Source organism: Miscanthus floridulus, chromosome 9 (assembly GCF_019320115.1).
Source record: "Miscanthus floridulus cultivar M001 chromosome 9, ASM1932011v1, whole genome shotgun sequence".
In the NCBI taxonomy this organism is placed as follows: Eukaryota; Viridiplantae; Streptophyta; class Magnoliopsida; order Poales; family Poaceae; genus Miscanthus; species Miscanthus floridulus.
Window position 1 is genome coordinate 14154330 of NC_089588.1, and position 18090 is coordinate 14172419.

General features: G+C 46.1%; 2 protein-coding genes across 7 annotated transcripts; both read right to left on the bottom strand.

The window, feature by feature from the left end:
* Nucleotides 1-8643: 8643 nt before the first annotated feature.
* LOC136481392 (uncharacterized) lies at nucleotides 8644-9849 on the bottom strand. The gene is made up of 2 exons (XM_066478745.1): nucleotides 9645-9849; nucleotides 8644-9536 (listed from the first exon to the last, which is right to left on the bottom strand). Exons 1-2 carry the CDS (start codon nucleotides 9757-9759, stop codon nucleotides 9235-9237), a joined length of 417 nt encoding a protein of 138 aa, XP_066334842.1. The 5' UTR covers nucleotides 9760-9849; the 3' UTR covers nucleotides 8644-9234.
* Nucleotides 9850-10164: 315 nt separating this feature from the next.
* LOC136481393 (uncharacterized) lies at nucleotides 10165-13937 on the bottom strand. 6 transcript variants are annotated; one of them, XR_010764706.1, is made up of 6 exons: nucleotides 13813-13897; nucleotides 13318-13679; nucleotides 13013-13054; nucleotides 12820-12928; nucleotides 10491-10638; nucleotides 10165-10344 (listed from the first exon to the last, which is right to left on the bottom strand). XR_010764706.1 is itself a non-coding variant. In XM_066478746.1 (2 exons), exons 1-2 carry the CDS (start codon nucleotides 13895-13897, stop codon nucleotides 13399-13401), a joined length of 366 nt encoding a protein of 121 aa, XP_066334843.1. In that variant the 3' UTR covers nucleotides 13066-13398. The 6 variants fall into 6 exon arrangements, 1 of the variants encoding a protein (XP_066334843.1); XR_010764705.1 differs by lacking the exons at nucleotides 10165-10344; nucleotides 10491-10638 and adding exons at nucleotides 11946-12159; nucleotides 12235-12612; XR_010764707.1 differs by lacking the exons at nucleotides 10165-10344; nucleotides 10491-10638 and adding an exon at nucleotides 11946-12159 and having other exon boundaries at nucleotides 12235-12928; nucleotides 13318-13676; nucleotides 13813-13937.
* Between the last annotated feature and the right edge of the window lie 4153 nt (nucleotides 13938-18090).

The following is an 18090-nucleotide window of genomic DNA, read 5'->3' on the forward strand; positions in this document are numbered from 1 at the left end:
TCCTACAGCGCTGCATTCCCATTGAATAAGGGAGGCAACTGGTTAAGAACATTCACGGTGGGGTCTACGCACATCATGTTGCACCCAGAACCCTGGTCGGAAACATGTTCCGACATGGCTTCTATTGGTCAACCGCGGTGGCTGATGCCGAGCAGATTGTGCGCACATGTAAAGGGGCCAATATTATGCTCGTCAAACCCATCTACTGGCCCAAGTGCTCCAGATGATCCCCATCATGTGGCCGTTCGCGGTCTAGGGGCTCAATCTGGTTGGGCCTCTCAAAAGAGCGCCCGAGGGCTACACGCACTTGCTCGTCACCATGGACAAGTTCACAAAGTGGATAGAGGCTTGGGCGATCTCCATGATCAGGTCTAAGCAAGCCATGCAGTTCTTCCTCAACATCATCCACCGCTTTAGACTCCCAAACTCGATCATCACGGACAACGACACATAGTTCACCAGGAAGAAATTCCTCCAGTTCTGTGATGACTACCACATCCATGTCAACTTGGCCACCATGGCCTACCCCTGCACGAATGGGTAGGTTGAGCATGCAAACAACATGGTTCTACAAGGCCTCAAGCCTAGGATCTTTAACCGGCTAAACAAGTTCGGCGAACGATGGGTCGTGAAGCTTCCTACGGTGCTCTAGAGCTTGAGGATGACCCCAGCCGGGCGACTGGCTACACGCCTTTCTTCATTGTCTATGGTTCTGAGGTAGTCCTCCCAACTGACCTCGACTACGAAGCATTGAGGATCAAGGCATACGACAAGCAGGGGGCCAAGGCATCCCTCGAGGACGCCATGGACTAGCTCGATGAAGCGTGCGATGTTGCCCTCCTCCGCTCGGCCAAATACCAGCATGCGTTGCACTAGTACCACGGGCATCAAGTGTGGGGTCAGGCATTCAACGTTAGGGATTTGGTGCTCCACCTCATTCAGAGTAACAAGAAGCACCACAAAGCTCTCTTCGTCGTGGGAAGGATCATACGTCGTCGCGGAGGTGCTCCAACCGAGAACCTACAAGCTCACGACCATTGATGGTAGTCTTCATCAATGCTTGGAACATTGAACAGCTACGTCGCTTTTACCCCTAGCCTATGCATGTACTTGCAAAATTTAAGAACAATGTTTCTAAAATGTGAGTACATTTTCTATTTGGTTTCACCATCATGTCTCCTCGATCTTTAGTGACACCCGACCCCAGCAACGCCAAGGGGTCGAGCCTCATTCGGGGACTGATGGGGGTATACCTACCTAAAAACATTCTATGTGCCCGACCCTCTCCTACGTTAAGAGCTAAAAGCATAGGCCATGAAAATAAGCACTGAGTAAAATTTGTCGAACTACAAGAAACCTACGCCCCAGTGGCTACGGCGTTTTTGCTCACCAGCGTGATCATAGTTTTTTTGCCTGCACCCCGAGCATTACATCCTTAAACCACGGTTAGGGTTGGAACACATTAACCTTTTCATAAAAAGGGCAAAGAACCAAAAGATTGTTCAACCATAGCAAAATTAAAATCTATCCATTTATTACAAGATCACTACTTGGCCTAACTAGCTAACTAACCCCTCCAATCAGGGGGATGACCTCATCTTCAATCTTGGCAGATAAGTCCTACATTAGGGGAGCCACCAGCCTCTCGATCTCCTCCAGCTCGGCCTTAGTGTAGCCTGGCATGAAGCCCTGGCTCATCATCGCCAGATCGATGTTCTCATAATAGAACAAGCGATCGCGAATGATCGATGAACACTAAAGAGGAGTGTGTCCCTCGCCATCTCGTGCGCCTGATCTGTGATTCGGATGACACGGACCATGAGCGAGCTCGTCTCCTATGTCGGGGCTAGCTCGAGGTCATCGTAGACTAGCTGGACAATGATGTGTAGGGTGTCATGCTCATCGCTCTCCTTTAGGAGGGAGGCCTTCACCTCACCGAACTCCCTATCTAAGCCACGGCTCTTTGCCACCTCCACGCCAAGCTTGTTGTCGAGACCTGCCTAAATCACACGCCGACCGTGTCAAAGGACCCACCACAGATTCTAGGGAGAAAGGCAGCAGTGGAAACCAGAAGCTTACCATCCACATCTGCCCAGAGCTTGCGCACCTCACTGCACTACTGGGTCACCTCAGCCTCCAGGCACCAGACCTCTTCCTAGCGCTGACCGACCTCCATGGCAAACCGGGCAGACATGCCCTTGGCTGTGACCTTTAGGTCCTTCTCCCCCCTGAAGCTCTCCCTCAAGGAGGATGATCCGCTGCAGGGCATCGGCGCTCTTGGCGGGCCAAGTCACACTCCGTGCGGAGCTCCTCTATGGTCCGAAGCAGTTTCTTCCGCTCCTTCCGTAGCTGCTTGGCCTCCGTAGCATCCGCGCGCTCCCTCTCGATCAGCGCCATGAGTTTTTCCTTGGCCTTGCGGGCATCATCATGGGTGTCCTTCTCCCTGACCTAGAGGTCAGCCAGCTCCTAGGTGGCAGGAGCAAGCTCGCCACCTCATGTTGAGCGGCAGCGAGCTGTGCGGCCAGCTCCTCATTCCACCATGCCTCCCCGACAAGGTGGTCCCAAGCACCCATTCGTGATAAAGGAACTAAGACTTCTCTCGGCTACAACTCATAAGGACCTGCATAGAGAACAAGTCTTAGAAGCACAGAAAGGTAAAACGAGCATCGCAAGCATGACCGTCTCATACCTGGCCAACTAGGGCGACGATGTCTCGTAGCGAATCTAGCATGACGGACAAGGCACTAACTGTGGTCCCAACCTCTGTGTGGATGCTCCCCCACTCCCTCTCCTCCGCAACATCGTCGAGGGCAAGAAGCGTCGCCTTTGGGTTCTATAGGTCCGCCCATCGGATCGGGGATCCTTCCCACGCATGCGGGTCGCTGTCCGCCCGGACCAGAGACCGGGATGGCTCCGCATCGACCCCGGCTCATGCTGACCCTTCTAGCAGAGGCACCTCCATTGGAGCAGCCCCTTCGATAGCAGAGGGGGTGGGCGGCATGAACGCGGAGGCCTACCCCATCGCCGCTTTCACTGAGTGAGCCTCGGGTATGCCTTTTTCTACCCGCCCCGCCACGAGTGTGTCTAGTTGTGTGGAGGATGGCTCCAGCTACACCACCCCCACCTCCAACATCATGGCTACACCTCACCAGCTACGGGCGCCCCGGATGCGCCCTCCTCTGTCCGCTCCCCCATGGACGCACCCACCGGCTGCGCCCCTCCGATCGTCACCGTGACCGCCCCGGTCCCTCTTCTGCTCACCTTCGGTGCAGAGTCAGATGGTTCCTGGCACGTTTGTCAGATGATGAGGGTCTTCTTCGGTGTGAGCCACAGGCGAGTCCTGCTTCCTCCAACACTACGGACAATATAGCGGTCAATTTGCTATGAAAATCAATCAGAATGGAAGGATGGAGAAGTTTTTCAACTCACCTCGGCGCCACCGGGCGAGGACGTTTGGGGGTCAGTCCACCCAACCCTGGTTGCACCTCATCGGAGTGGTGCTACTTTAGGCCCTCCCACTGCTCGAGACGTCTGATCAGAGTGGGACGATCAGTCGCTATCAGTTTCGAGGGCGCGCCCTCCCCCTCCTGCCAAGGCACATCCTCTCCCTCCTACCCCAAGGCATGCCATGGGAAAGGCCCCACCTGCGGCAAGGATGGGTCCACATTCGCTCTACTCAGCTCCTCCCATTCGATGGGAGAGCCATCTCCTTCTTCCTCCTCCTCCTCCTCACTATCCAAGCCTTGTTACAGCTTCCCTCAGTCTAGCTTCTCTAGCTCCTTTGCTCGCCGCCTCACCTTCTTGTCGTCTTTGGCCTTCTTCTTCTTCTCGTCAATGGCGCGGTTCGCCACCCTCATGGCCGCATGCTCCGGCAGTGGCACAACGAAGGCCCAGAAGCCCAATGCCACCAGTAGCTTGATGAAGCCAGCATCCGGCCGCATCGTGGGTGCCCTAGGATTGGGAACATGGCGTCGAACTCATCCGTCACCTCCTTAATGCGCTGCGTGACCTCGCTATCATGGAGCAGCCCCTGGGCGAGCGTAGTCCCATCAAGCTATGTGTCGGGCGTCATCCCATATAGCGAGAAGACGCGCACCATCAGCGGCGCCACCCTCCTCATGTGGTATGCCCCAATGACACTGACCCTGTGAAGGCCATGGTCCTTGAGGAACGTAATGGCATCAAGAAGGTCACGCAACCTTCCCTTCTCCTTCTCAGGAGGCCCCCATGACCACACCTGCGGTGCCACTTCCATGAGGCGCCCGATGAAATCTAGCAAAGGGGCGATGCCATTGTTCTTCGCGTAGAACCACAACGCGTGCCATCCCTTGTTGGATCTGGAGAGCTGGCAGGGTATGTACTCCGCCGATCAGTGCCCTGAAGGTGGATGCAGGGAGATGGAGAGGAAGTATCTCCACAACTTGAAGTGGGGCTCAATTTCCAGGTACCCCTTGCACAATGCAATGAAGGCCACGATGTACTGGATCCCGTTCGGGTTCAAGTGTTGTAGCTCGGTCCGGTAGTGGTGCAGCAGCCCCCGAAAGAACGGGTAAGGGGAGATCACAAATCCGCACTCGTGGAAGGGTGCAAAAGACATGATGTAGCCATCAGGTGGCGTCGGTCGTCCCATGGAGAAGGTCATGCTTGACGAGGCCCTCCATGCGAGCGTGGGTGACATCAGAGCGGTACCATGACTCCATGGAAACAGGGGAAGAGAAACAAGGGCTTTGCTGATAGAAAGCGATCTAAAGCGCTGGTGGTGGAGAAACGGAATAGGCGAGGCTATAGTTATGCGAACCAAAAGGCGAAGGGAAAGGCCCCTATTTATAAGGGAAGGTGGAGCGAGAGGCAAACTGTCCACCTTGATCGATGCACCCGCCATGCCCCATCACTTTGCCTCTCCGAGAATCGTGCACATGCCACCCCCCGGCCGTTCCTCAAAGGGTGCGCCGAACAGCAGTTCGTCCCCTCGATGGGCCAAAAACCGCCACAAGCAAGTAGGGATACGGAGCCAAAAACCGCCACAAGCAAGTCTTGGTCGGTGCACAGTCTATGGTTTTTCCTCGAAGAAAGGTGATGAGCCCTTGGGACTAGTCGAACGGACCCGAGAACTATATGGACTGGCCGCCAGGAATCTAGAGTCGGTCAAAGCTAACCCCCACGAATGGGAAGCCGGGGCCCCACTCGGACTAGCCCATTAACAGCTCACCAAGCATCATGATTCGTCCATCGAGGAAAATATGGCATGGCTTAGACCCTCCATTTTATCGAAAAAATGTGTGAGGGAGGACTATTACAAGATGAGCTGACCCCTCAACCGGACCCCTACAATGAGTAGGGGCTCGAGGGAAGTTGGACTCGCAAGGAGACCGAGTATGCGATCGCATATCAATGACAGATCGATCGGATCCTAGGGAGGGATTGGGATCAAGAGAAATCTTTTCTAACCCCTAAGCCCCATAGCTGCATGCTCCTGAAGAGTCTGATCACAACAGAGAGGAATCGCAACCCTACCAAGACATCCCATGGGCTGTGAAGGGAGATCAAAACCCTCAGAATCCTTCCGTCTGAAAAAGCCTCTGAAGGAGTATACTACTCCTCCGTAGGCTCTAGGACTACTGTTGGGTATCAGGATTAGGGATACCTAGAAGAAGGAAGCTGATGGCCGCGAACGCTAACTCCCACGGATGGTCAAGAGTGTATCTTGGTCTCGCCCGACCTCAAGGGTACGGGCTCCGTCTCATCCGACGTTGAGGGCGCGGGATCTGGGTCACCCGACCACGAGGGCGCGGGCTCCATCTCGCCCAACCCCTCGGGCGAGAGCCCCATCACGTCTGACCCTAAGGGCGCAGGATTCATGTCGCTCGATCCCGAGAGCGCGGGCTCCGCCTCGCCCGACCCCAAGTGGGCAGCCTCCACCTCGCTCGACCCCTCGGGCATGGGCTTTGCCTCTTCCGACCCCTCAGAGGGGGATTCCGCCTCGCCTAACGGGAGTCCGCACCGCCCCCAACCGCTACGGGTCTAAGGGTATGAGCCCAAGGTCAAACTTCTGACGCCAGAAAGAGAGTAGGTGCGTCTTGACATGACCCATGGCCACGATGGGCCGTACCTTAAGACTCACGTTGCCAACAATGCCGGGCATGCCGATGCAATGCTATCTAATCCATGTACGGCTTTCGACGGGGATATCTGCCCACCATGCCGCTCGCCGGGATGGAATGGAGCATCACGACCAGCTGATGACGCCCACGTACAACGCCAGTGATGAACAGGGCCACGACGTGAAGCCGTCCTCGTCATCATCTACAGGACTGATGGGACCCGCGCAAAAGGAGATGATGGGTGCCACGACCCCGGAGGCCTTCTTCCTCCTCGCTTTTCTCTCTCTCTCTCTCTCATGTAACCTGTATCTTTCCCTTCATCTATAAAAGGAGAAGTAGGACGCCTCGGGAGGGCATGCTTCCAAGGCACAACGTCTCTAAGACATAACGCCCATATGCCTCTACAGCCAGCATACGATCCTTCCACCAGAGACTTGGGACTGGTTCTCTCTCTCTCTCCCCCCCCCAATTTGTAACCCCTACTACAAATAAGTGTCGGTAACATGAGCAGCAGCAAACTGGACATAGGAATATTCTACCTGAACCAGTATAAATCCTTGTGTCCTCCGAGCACAGCCATCCGGGTCAGATGCGCAAATCACAAAATTTACTAGCCAGTGATCCGAAACACCGACACATATGTATGAAAAAAATAGATGAAACACTGGGAACATATGTTTGCAACATATGTGTACAACAACATATGCAATATCTCGATCTACGTTTGCAACATCTATATGAAATACTTGCAACATACCTGAAAACATCTACAACACTTGAAATAGTCACTTGCAACATGCGCCTTCAAGCACAACATCTACTTGTTGCTTACAAAATGGAGGCTCGCCGGTGCATGAGTTCACCGGAGGCAGCTGCGCGATCGCCACCGTCGACCAGCGCCACCATCAACTAGATCGACTCCCCCTACCTCGAGGCCGGTAGGGATCCCTTCATAGTCACCAGTATCCTACGCTTCACGCAAGACCCGCAGCCCCTGCAGCCGGCGCCGCAGTCCCCACCACCACTGGATCTCTCGGCACGTAGTGGATCTGGTGGAAGGAGCAGCGAGGTAGAGTAGGGCGGAGAGAGAAAGGAGATGCTTGCTTGTCGCTCCTAGTCGGAGATGGAGCAAAACGGCCGGGGTAGAGAGGGAGCAAGGCGAGCGCTAGTGCAGGCGCGGTGGAGAGGGAGGCAGCCGACTGGCACCGGGGCGAACGATGAGGCTAGAACTCAAGCTCGAGCGGCGTTCGGCAAACAACGAGAAAGAAATGGGCGGATGGTACTAATGTGGAGATTGGGAGTGTTTTTTTAGAAATGTGTGGAGATTGGGAGTGGGTTGAGACAAGAGAGGCTATTGGGCTGTTCGAGCCCAGCCATCAGTTCGTTTGGGTTGGTTTGACTTATAAGCCATGGTTGAAAGTACTGTTGACTGGTTTGGTGTGAGAGAAAAATATTATTCGTTGGCTGATAAACCATGGCTTATAAGCCAAATACGACCGAGCAGGCAGCAGGACGCCCTACTCATATCAATTCCGTAATCCTGCAACCTGAATGTGACCTCCTCACGTGCGTTTCAGATACTCTACCACTAGTACAGGCACCCTATATAGAGTACTCAATTGGAGTAGGGGTTGCATTGTTTAACCAGCAGTGCACTTAAATTATAGGAGTATTACGAAACCAAACTCATGCATCGGTTAGGATTGATCTTCCACCAGATAGGCCCAACGACCTAATTAGGCCTTGTTTTTGCGCCCTGATCGGGGGCGCCCAACACTACATGGTTGGTGGGCCCCCGTCGCACAGCGCTATAAAGGAAAGGTGGGGGCCGGGGCTCGCAGTACGAGGTTCACCGCGCCGCCAGTCACCCCACCGACATCCTAACCCTAGACCCGATCTTGAGAAGGGGCGCTGCCAGCGACGGGAAGCACCACCGACGCCGGCAACGCCACCCCGACGCACAAGCCGCCGAGGACGCCACAGCGCCGACTCCCTCTCCACCGAACGTCGCTGCCGGCGCGCAGATGGCGTCCGTCAACAAAACCCCGGCCAGAGCTTCGACCACTACGACTTTTGATGGTTTGCTACTCATCACCCCCTTTCTCTCTGTTTCTCTGTGATCCCGAGCACCTATTCCTATTACCAATATATCCCGATCTGATGAACATGACTAAAACGAAGCCTAACAGCATCTACCTCGCGTCAGAAATCGTTAAGCTTTGCAGTAGCCCGCAGTAAAATCAGGGAAGTGCATGTTGCCGACGAGAAGCGTATTCTCCAAGTTTATGAAACGTCAGAAGCTGTGGCAATGGTTTTTTTTTCTTACTTCATAAGTTTGTAATAATAATTGGTCTCATTCTCTTGTTCAGAAAAGATGAAGCTGGATTTGTTTCATCATCTAAAAAAAGCTGAGAAAAGTAGTAATATGTGTGTACAACTGTACATCGATATATCCATTTTTATCTGTTGCTGTATTTATGCATTGCCAATCTGTTACTTTCATAAATATAGATATACACTGATGCAAGCAAGCTGAATATATACTCGGACTACATATTGACATCTATTATTGCCGTCGTCAGTTGACGGTTTTTCTAAATGCAAAGGGATGCATGTACTGTTACGTACGTATACGACAACAAGTTAGGCTGCCGACCCTGACAGTACTCTTGTTGTGTTGCAAGAGTCAAAGCCAAACCACCCAACCTAACTGCTGCGATGCTAGCCGCCGACTCTGAAAACTAAACCAATTGCAATGCAAGACCAGCCTCTGAAATCACCGGTCGTCGTCGTCGTCGACAGACTAACAACAGCAATCACAGTCTCTGAAAAACCAAAACTTTACACCGGCCATGAACGAACATATATTATTGTATATATTATCTTCGTTGAATCCGGGGAATTAACTGGATAATCTATCCCTTATCGAGTACGTGATCGAGTGAGTCATCTAATCTGTATGCTAATTAATCTCCGTCCATCATGCTAATCGATCCCTGACAAACAAATCACAGCATTTGCATCCACCCATCGCGTCTGTCAGAGCCAGACGATCCATCGAGCTGAGAAGAGCCAAGCTGCAGGAAGAGGGAACGAAGAAACACATGGATGGGCCATGGGTGAGGAAGGATCATCAGGACGACGGCTGGGTGCAGTTGTTGGCGGCGCCGCAGCCGCAGGTTTGCGGAGTGAAGGCGCAGGTGCCGTAGGGCTTGCCGGGGAGGTCGCAGTCGATGGCGTAGCAGCAGCTCGTGTCCACGCAGCTGCTGCTGTTAGACGACGACGAGCAGCACCGGCAGCCTTGGCACACCTCGAACGGCTCGTACGGCGCCGCCGCCGCCGCTTCTGTCATCGCAGCCGCAGCCGCCGGTGACATGGACCGGTACACCACTCTCCGCACCGGCACGTACGACGACTCCTCGCTGCTGCTGCCTCCTGCTTGTTTGTTTGTTAATTAATTAATTTGCTCATCAGGCCTTATATTGGGGATTTAATTTAGAACTCATATATATGACTAGATCAAATAAAAACATGCATGCTTACCTTGAGTTTGCAGCAGGAAGGAGGAGACGAAGATGAGCAGTAGGCCGGCAGATAGGGCGGTGAAGCCGGTGAGGGAGATCATCGTCATGGGGGCTGAAGGGCGTCGTCGAGCCATGGCAGGCCTCCCCTCCTAACGAATTTGCTTTGGTGGTGGGTGATATATACTAGTGGAAGGGAGAGGACGACGACGACTAACAAGAAGGGAAGAGAAGAACAATAGCTGATGATACCCTTCCTCTTGGGTTAACTAACACCACCACTGTATGTAAGTACGTGTGTCAGTGTGTGATGTGATGTGACACAATCTTAAACGCCAGTGCGTCGTTTCAGATTATGAACGAACGGGTTCTAATTATGTCTCTTTCAATGTTTTAAATAGCGGGCTAAGCCCCTTAGCGTCTGCCTCTCTCAAAGGCTAAGAAAGGTTATAGCGGACTAAATAGCGGGCTAAGCTATTTAGCGGCTGAGAAAAAAATATGTCAAGTATTAGGTATTAAGATGCTGACCATCATATCTCAGGTATAAAAATTTGACAAAGCAGGCATCATTAATCAACTCACATAAATCTAATCAAGTATGAATGTTGTCAGTATGAGCAACGGCAACAGAAATCACTGCCATAATAAGATGGGCAAGAGAAATCACTGACATAATAAGATGGACTTCTGCATTTTTTTTCCATCATGAATTTCTTTTCATCCTGAACATAAATCAAAAGTTCAGAGATGCAGAGATGCTCATCGGTATAGTTTAATCACGAACTTGAGTACAGAGATGCTCATCGTTATTGCTTTGTTCAGAAAGAACCAAATCATATCTAATCTAATCGAAGGCTGCTGACAATACCTGGCCAGCGCGCAGATGGCCCAAGGTGGCTGCGTCCGCATCTTCCTCATGGCTTGCAGCTCCTGTTTCGTACCTCAGGCCAAGTCGCAGGGTCGCAGCCACCCGCCGCCACCGACGTCGTCGTCGCCGCCGCCAGCACTTTTGGTCGCTGAGATTTCAAGAAGAATGACAACGCAGCTCAATCCACCAGCACTACCGAGTTGTTTTGGGCCTGCACGATTTTAGCCCAACAGAATTCAAAGCCCATGTCGATTTTGGTTGGATAGCAGCGCTAAATGAACCTTGATTTAGCGAATTTCGCGCGCTATTAGCCGCTACTAGCGTCTGCGATCTCATAGCGCGAAAAGTGTCGATGCCTAGCGGCCGCCCTACTCAACCGCTATATCCTGCTATAGCGGACGCTATATCCCGCTATTTAGAACCTTGGTCTCTTTCTACGACTGATTAGTTTCCTTGTATAGTTGAATAAACCATCTTTTTCTCTATGAATATATTTTCTTTCCTTTCATGTTAACTTTTTAATCTCTCTTCCGTTACATGATTACACATAAATCTCCCTGATTAGTTCATCCTCTCTTGAAGTCCCGCGACTCGCCCGCCTCTACCACCGCTGGTCTCCCTTTGGCATATCGCAGGAGATCGGAGGGAGTGGGGATCCATTATTTTTTATAAGTTTTTTCAGTAGATCGAGTGCTTAGGGTTATGGTGGAATCATTTCTTGGTATCAGGGATTTATCTCCTGCTCCTCCTCTCCGACGACGGCGAGGGGGCACGGTGGAATCACTTTCTCCATGACGGCTCTATTGAAGATGAGGGCGACAACTACGGTGACAGCATCTTCACCGGACATGAAGACTTTTATTTCCGGAGTGTGACATCAATGCGGAGATGATGTCGCTGCCATGGAATAATTTTCTCCGGTCTCTTCTCCGTTTTATTGTAGTTAGATCTGATCACGATGAAGGACTAGGAAAAAGAAGAAGGAAGACACCAGAAATGAGAAGTTTCTCAACTCTGCATGCATGAATGTTGGCCATCGTTCGTTGGGCCTTTGTTCTCAGGCCTTTTGCTGAGTGTTTGTCTATGCGGTCATCCATACTGCAAAGCGTCATACATGTTTGGTTTTGAGATTTGGAGTTTTTCACAACGTGGGTACAATTTAGATGAAAATCAATTTGTGGATATTTGTAGTGTAATCCAGAGTGTTTGTAACGTGTTGATGTACCCAATTATTATCTAATATAATTCTTCTTCCGTAACAAAAAAAAAGTTCATCCTCTCTTGATTAGTTTTCTTGTATTATTGTATATATTATCTTCATTTCTCTCAATATATATTATATTAATTGAATGCATGGAATTGTTAACTGGACTAGTATAGTGCCCATGCTAACGCATCGGCTTTATTTTAGGGATGCACATTAAAACAACCAAACGATGATTTTTTTCCCCATAGTTCAACTTTTACACAATTGTATTTGAGCATGTATACAATCCAGGAAACACTTTTGCATAAGAAGGGATAATAAAGTTATTTCTCGCATTAACTATCTAATTTAAAATCTGCCTAAATCCTTAAACATATCTTGGAGGTCTTCAGGGAAGCTGTCAAAACATTTATTGAGTGCGGCTCTTCAAAATGTCCGCCAAGAATTCTGTCCTCAGTGAAGCTGATGGCAGATAATAAGTTAAGTTATTAATTTTCTATGTAGTGTACGGAATATATAGAGAATATATATGCTTACAGTGTTGATCGGTGGCGATCTTACGCTATCCCACGACTTCATGAAACAGTATACAAGGAAGCCTCCCAATTTCTTGGAGAAGAGCATGTGTTTATTTGTTACGCATAAATCAAATAACTATTTTGTGATAAGAAAGATGAAACATATTATAAGTGATTACCGGTCTTTATTTTTTGGAATGCATGTTGGGAATTTCCGTTTCCATTAATAAATATTATCGTTCCACGCAGAATTTGTCAGTTTCATGGCAAGACTGAATTTATATAAAAAAAAACATGGATTATCCGGTAAGAAGTATACTTGGTTTTACAAAGGCTGATAAACCAAAGTCAATGCCTTAAGATTGGAGTTCTCTTCTTTTGATGTAAAAAGAAAATTCTGAAAAAAGGGTATTACAATTTTTAGAAGTCATGATAAAGTAAACAATGAAAACGCTAATATTAGAATATGAAGTACATGCTTAGTTTACCAGTGCTATGGAAATTGTAAAGTTCTAAACTACTGAAAGTAGAAAGTTAGCATTTTCTAAACCTCCTTAAAACATGAAATTTGCACTGATTGTAGAGATGCAGAAAAACACGTCACCTCTTGTTTGAGATCTCGATGAACCACTCCTTGAATGTGGCAAAAAGCGACGACATTTAATATTTCCACCAGGACAGCTTTTGCATCATCCTCAGAGTACTTCCCACCTCTTAAGTCCAATGCAAAACATCAGTTCTATTGAAGCACATATTTTGATGTGCTATTTCAAAATTTTATGTTCACTTTAACTTACCTAGAAAGTATTCTGTCAAGTAGCTCTCCACCTTCACACAACCTACACAATAGGATTTTAAATTAATGAACATGAATCTTTAAAGAACAAAGCATGGATTGCATGCTAAATACAGAAAAGGACTATCCAAGGACCATCATCAGCAGGGTATAAAAGGTAAATATAAATGAGAAGCAAATAGTTCATGGAGGAATCTTTCAAGCCCCAGTAGACCATGGTAACAAACTTTGGCAGCATGTAAACAAAATGGAAGCTTTCACTCTTTCTAGAATATTACAACTAAGGTTTTGCAGGGAATTATTAACTGGATAATCTATCCCTGATCGAGTGAGTCATCTAATCTGCTTGCTATTAGATCTCAGTGAAGGATGGGCCAGGAAGGATCATCAGGACGCCGGCTGGGTGCAGTTGTTGGCGGCGCCGCAGCCGCAGGTCTTCGGAAGGAAGGCGCAGGTGCCGAAGGGCTTGCCGGGGAGGTTGCAGTTGATGGCGTAGCAGCAGCTCGTGTCCACGCAGCTGCTCGCGTTGGACGGCGACGCGCAGCACCGGCACACCTCGAACGGTTCGTACGGCGCCGCTGCTTCTGTCATCGCCGCCGGTGATACGGACCGGTACACCACTCTCCGCACCGGCACGTACGACTCCTCGCCGCCGCTGGCTCCTCCTGCTTGTTTATTAATCAATTTGCTCAGGCCTCGATCAGGGGATTTAGAACTGATTTATATATAACTGGAACAGAAACATGATGGAACATGCATGCTTGCATGGGAATGGGATCGGATCGATTCGATCCTGCGTACCATGAGCTTGCAGCAGCAAGGAGGAGAAGATGAGCAGGAGGCCGGCAGATAGCGCGGTCAAGCCGGTGAGGGAGATCATCGTCATGGGGTCTCAAGGGCGTCGAGCCACCCTTGGCGGTAGGTGATTATATACTAGTGGAAGGGAGAGGGACGACGACGAAGCTTACTTTATTTATTAGCGTTTATTATGCGTCGTTTCAGATTATTAACGCACAGTTTCTAACATTAGCAATGAATGAGCGTAGTTGTGTCCCAAATTATAAGACGTTTTGGCATTTCTCATAGCATTTTCTATGCATCTAGACATAACATATGTTTATATAAAATAATTTACATCAGCAAAAAAATAAATTAAAATAATTTACAACAACAAATATATTAGGTTTAAACTAAAATATAAAAATACTAAAATTAATTTAATATTTATGTACCATTAATAGTATTAAAATAATATTAAAATCTATTAGAAGTTTTCTCTATTAAAGTTACTTCTAATTTTAGTATTATTTTAAAAAAATTAATAGTAGTATTATAGAAGTAACTTTTCTCTATTATTAATACTATAATACTTTTAAAAGTAGTATTATAGTATTAGAACTTTTAATAATAATATTATATTATTAAAAGTTTTAATAATAATGTTATAGTATTAATAATAGAGAAAAGTTACTTCTATAATAATACTATTAAAACTTTTAAAATAATACTAAAATTAGAAGTAACTTTTAATAGAGAAAACTTTTAATACTATAGATAACTGTTAATATTATTACATTTAGATAGGAATGATATCGTTTGTCAAGTTTAGGAACCTACGGTGAATACCTTGAAAGTTCGAAGACCGAGATGACACCGTCAGCCAAGTTTAGGGACTTGTGATGATCACCTTAAAAGTTTAGGGACCTGAATGACACCGTCTGTCAAGTTTAGAGACTTGAATGACACCACCGGCCAAGTTCATGGACCGACGGTGATTATATACTAGTGGAAGAGAGAGGGGCAACAACGAAGCTTACTTTATTTATTAACGTTTATTATGTGTTGTTTCAGATTATTAACGCACAATTTCTAACGTTAGCAATGAATGAGCGCACTTGTGTCCCAAATTATAATACGTTTTGGCATTTCTCGTAGCATTTTCTATGCATCTAGACATAACAGATGTCTATATAAAATAATTTACAACAACAAATATATTAGGTTTAAACTAAAATACTAAAATTAATTTAATATTTATGTACCATTAATAGTATTAAAATAATATTAAAATTTATTAGAAGTTTTCTCTATTAAAGTTACTTCTAATTTTAGTATTATTTTAAAAGTTTTAATAGTAGTATTGTAGAAGTAACTTTTCTCTATTATTAATACTATAATACTTTTAAAAGTAGTATTATAGTATTAGAACTTTTAATAATAATATTATAGTATTAAAAGTTTTAATAATAATGTTATAGTATTAATAACAGAGAAAAATTACTTCTATAATAATACTATTAAAACTTTTAAAATAATACTAAAATTAGAAGTAACTTTTAATAGAGAAAACTTTTTATACTATAGATAATTGTCAACATTTGGATAGGAATGACATCGTTTGTTAAGTTTAGGGATCCGCGGTGAATACCTTGAAAGTTTGGAGACTGAGATGACACCGCCAGTTAAGTTTAGGGACCTGCGGTGATCACTTTGAAAGTTTAGGGATCTGGATGACACCGTCTGTTAAGTTTAGGGGCCCATAGATATCACTTTAGAAGTTCTGGGACTTGAATGACACCACCGGCCAAGTTCATGAACCGGCGGTGAATTTTGTTCTTTACACACCCCATTATCCGGTCCGTATCAAAATCATTCCGAAATCACTTATCACATGCTTTTCACCATACTTTTACTTAAGAATCAAGAAACATAGCTCAAGAATCAGACAATAGAGCTCTGCTAAATTGACCCTTCACATCCACGGACGTGTCTAGCCTACATTAAAAAGAAACACTTGGAGCTTCAGTGTTCTAGAAAGTTGTGTAGCCATCAAGCAGAGGCTCACATTTGTTGTGCTTTGCCAGCCAACCAAAGCGATTGACGTATCTCTTACAGCGAAGAGAATATGGAATTATGGACCTTTAATTAGGTGTGATCTCCAGACCTCTCCATCATACTGCGGATTGCGGAACCAACACACAGATTATTGGCGCACCAACAGAAAGAAACTTGCATGTATAGCAATGAAATCCATGAAGATTTGCATTTTTTTTGTTTTGAAAAACGAACCGGAAGATTAGAGCTGTTTATATTAAAAACTTGTCTTATATTAAATTAAATTTTCACTAGGCCCCGTTCGGCCGGCAGAATTTTGGCTGAAACTGGCTGAAAAATATTGTTCTGGCTGAATTATTGTGACCAACGGAGTAGTACTTCCTCCGTTTCAAATTATAAGATGTTTTGACTTTTCTAGATACAATTATGACGTACATAGTGTATATCTAAATACATAGCAAAAGTATTAGAAAAGTCAAAATGTCTTATAATTTGGAATGAAGTGCGTATTAGTTTTGTGATAGCCTGCTGCCTGATAGTCAGATTAGCGGATATTAGCTCTGACCAAATTATTTGAAAACCGTATACTCGTACTGTGTATGACGAACAAATTAATAAAGTAGACGAGAAGATTGTTAGAACTTCAAAAAAAAAAAAAGGTTAAGTCCAATTTATACCCTCTAACTTGCAGCAAAGTTCGGATTTTAACCTCGAACTTCAAAACCGAACAACTTTGGCCCTCCAACTCTCGAAAAAGTTCAACTTCCAACCTTCTGGGCGGTTTTGTGGGTGAACAGTAACTTTTGATATTTTCGAGAGCGCTGAAATTTTATATTATTTTTTCGAGCATCTTAACGTCCTCAAATGAAAAAACTCAAAACTACAAAATTTTAGATCTCATCGAGGTATACAATTTACATATAAAAATTATCTTCATCCGACATCGTATCGAAGGGTTTTCTATTTTTTGAAATTTGAGTCTCATCACACGATAAAATATGGTGCTGAAATTTTGTATTATTTTTTCGAGCATCTTACTGTCCTCAAATGAAAAAACTCAAAACTACAAAGTTGTAGATCTCATCGAGGTCTACAATTTACATATAAAAATTATCTTCATCTGACATCGTATTAAAGGGTTTTCTATTTTTTGAAATTTGAGTCTCATCACGCTGAAACAATTTTGTCGCGTGATGAGACTCAAATTCAAAAAATAGAAAACCCTTCAATACGATGTCGGATGAAGATAATTTTTATATGTAAATTGTAGACCTCAATGAGATCTACAACTTTTTAGTTTTGAGTTTTTTCATTTGAGGACAGTAAGATGCTCGAAAAAATAATATAAAATTTCAGCACCATATTTTATCGCGTGATGAGACTCAAATTTCAAAAAATAGAAAACCCTTCAATACGATGTCGGATGAAGATAATTTTTATATGTAAATTATAGACCTCGATGAGATCTATAACTTTGTAGTTTTGAGGTTTTTCATCTAAGGACTTTAAGATGCTCGAAAAAATAATATAAAATTTTGGCGCTCCTGAAAATATCAAAAGTTACTGTTCACCCGCAAAACCGGCCCAGAAGGTTGCAAGTTGAACTTTTTCGAGAGTTGGAGGGCCAAAGTTGTCCGGTTTTGAAGTTCGAGGTTGAAATCCGAACTTTGCTGCAACTTGAAGGGTGTAAATTGGACTTAACCCAAAAAAAATGGAAGACACATAACACTGCTATACACATGTACTCTCATATCTCATTTCTATTAACATGCGCGCGCACACTATACATGTTGCTCTGTTCGTTCCGCTAAAATTTAGCTTATGCTGATGTTTATACTGATTTGTTGTGAGAGGAAAAATATTGTGAAAAGTACTCGACGGTTATAAAAAATCTAAGGCTTAAACACGGAACAATGAGCAGAACGATATTACTTGTCGGCAATGGCAAATTGACAACCCAAGAGGACTCTGAGCTTATATACCAACATAGTACATCAATCATACATGCATGCTGACCATTTTGGGTATTTACGCGTGTGTCTTCAATCCGTTCCCCTTTTTCTCCTTGACATTTCCCTTTTAAAAAATGACCATCCATCCACCGAATTAAAGTATCATTTGGTTATGACAGGGATAAGCTAGGTAGCTAGCACACTAATCGGCAAGCTGCCGTACCAGCATGCATCATTTTCCAGCTAGCCATCCTATATGATGAGTCAGATTAGATACATGAATGACCCAAAA

What these genes read in the sequence shown, in the direction of transcription:
- LOC136481392 (XM_066478745.1), bottom strand. Translation starts at nt 9,759, where the DNA reads ATGGCTCGACGACGCCCTTCAGCCCCCATGACGATGATCTCCCTCACC. An exon ending in CTTCCTGCTGCAAACTCAAG is followed by an intron (nt 9,537 to 9,644) that starts GTAAGCATGCAT and finishes ACAAACAAGCAG; the next exon opens with GAGGCAGCAGCAGCGAGGAG.
- LOC136481393 (XM_066478746.1), bottom strand. Translation starts at nt 13,897, where the DNA reads ATGACGATGATCTCCCTCACCGGCTTGACCGCGCTATCTGCCGGCCTC. An exon ending in CTTGCTGCTGCAAGCTCATG is followed by an intron (nt 13,680 to 13,812) that starts GTACGCAGGATC and finishes TTAATAAACAAG; the next exon opens with CAGGAGGAGCCAGCGGCGGC.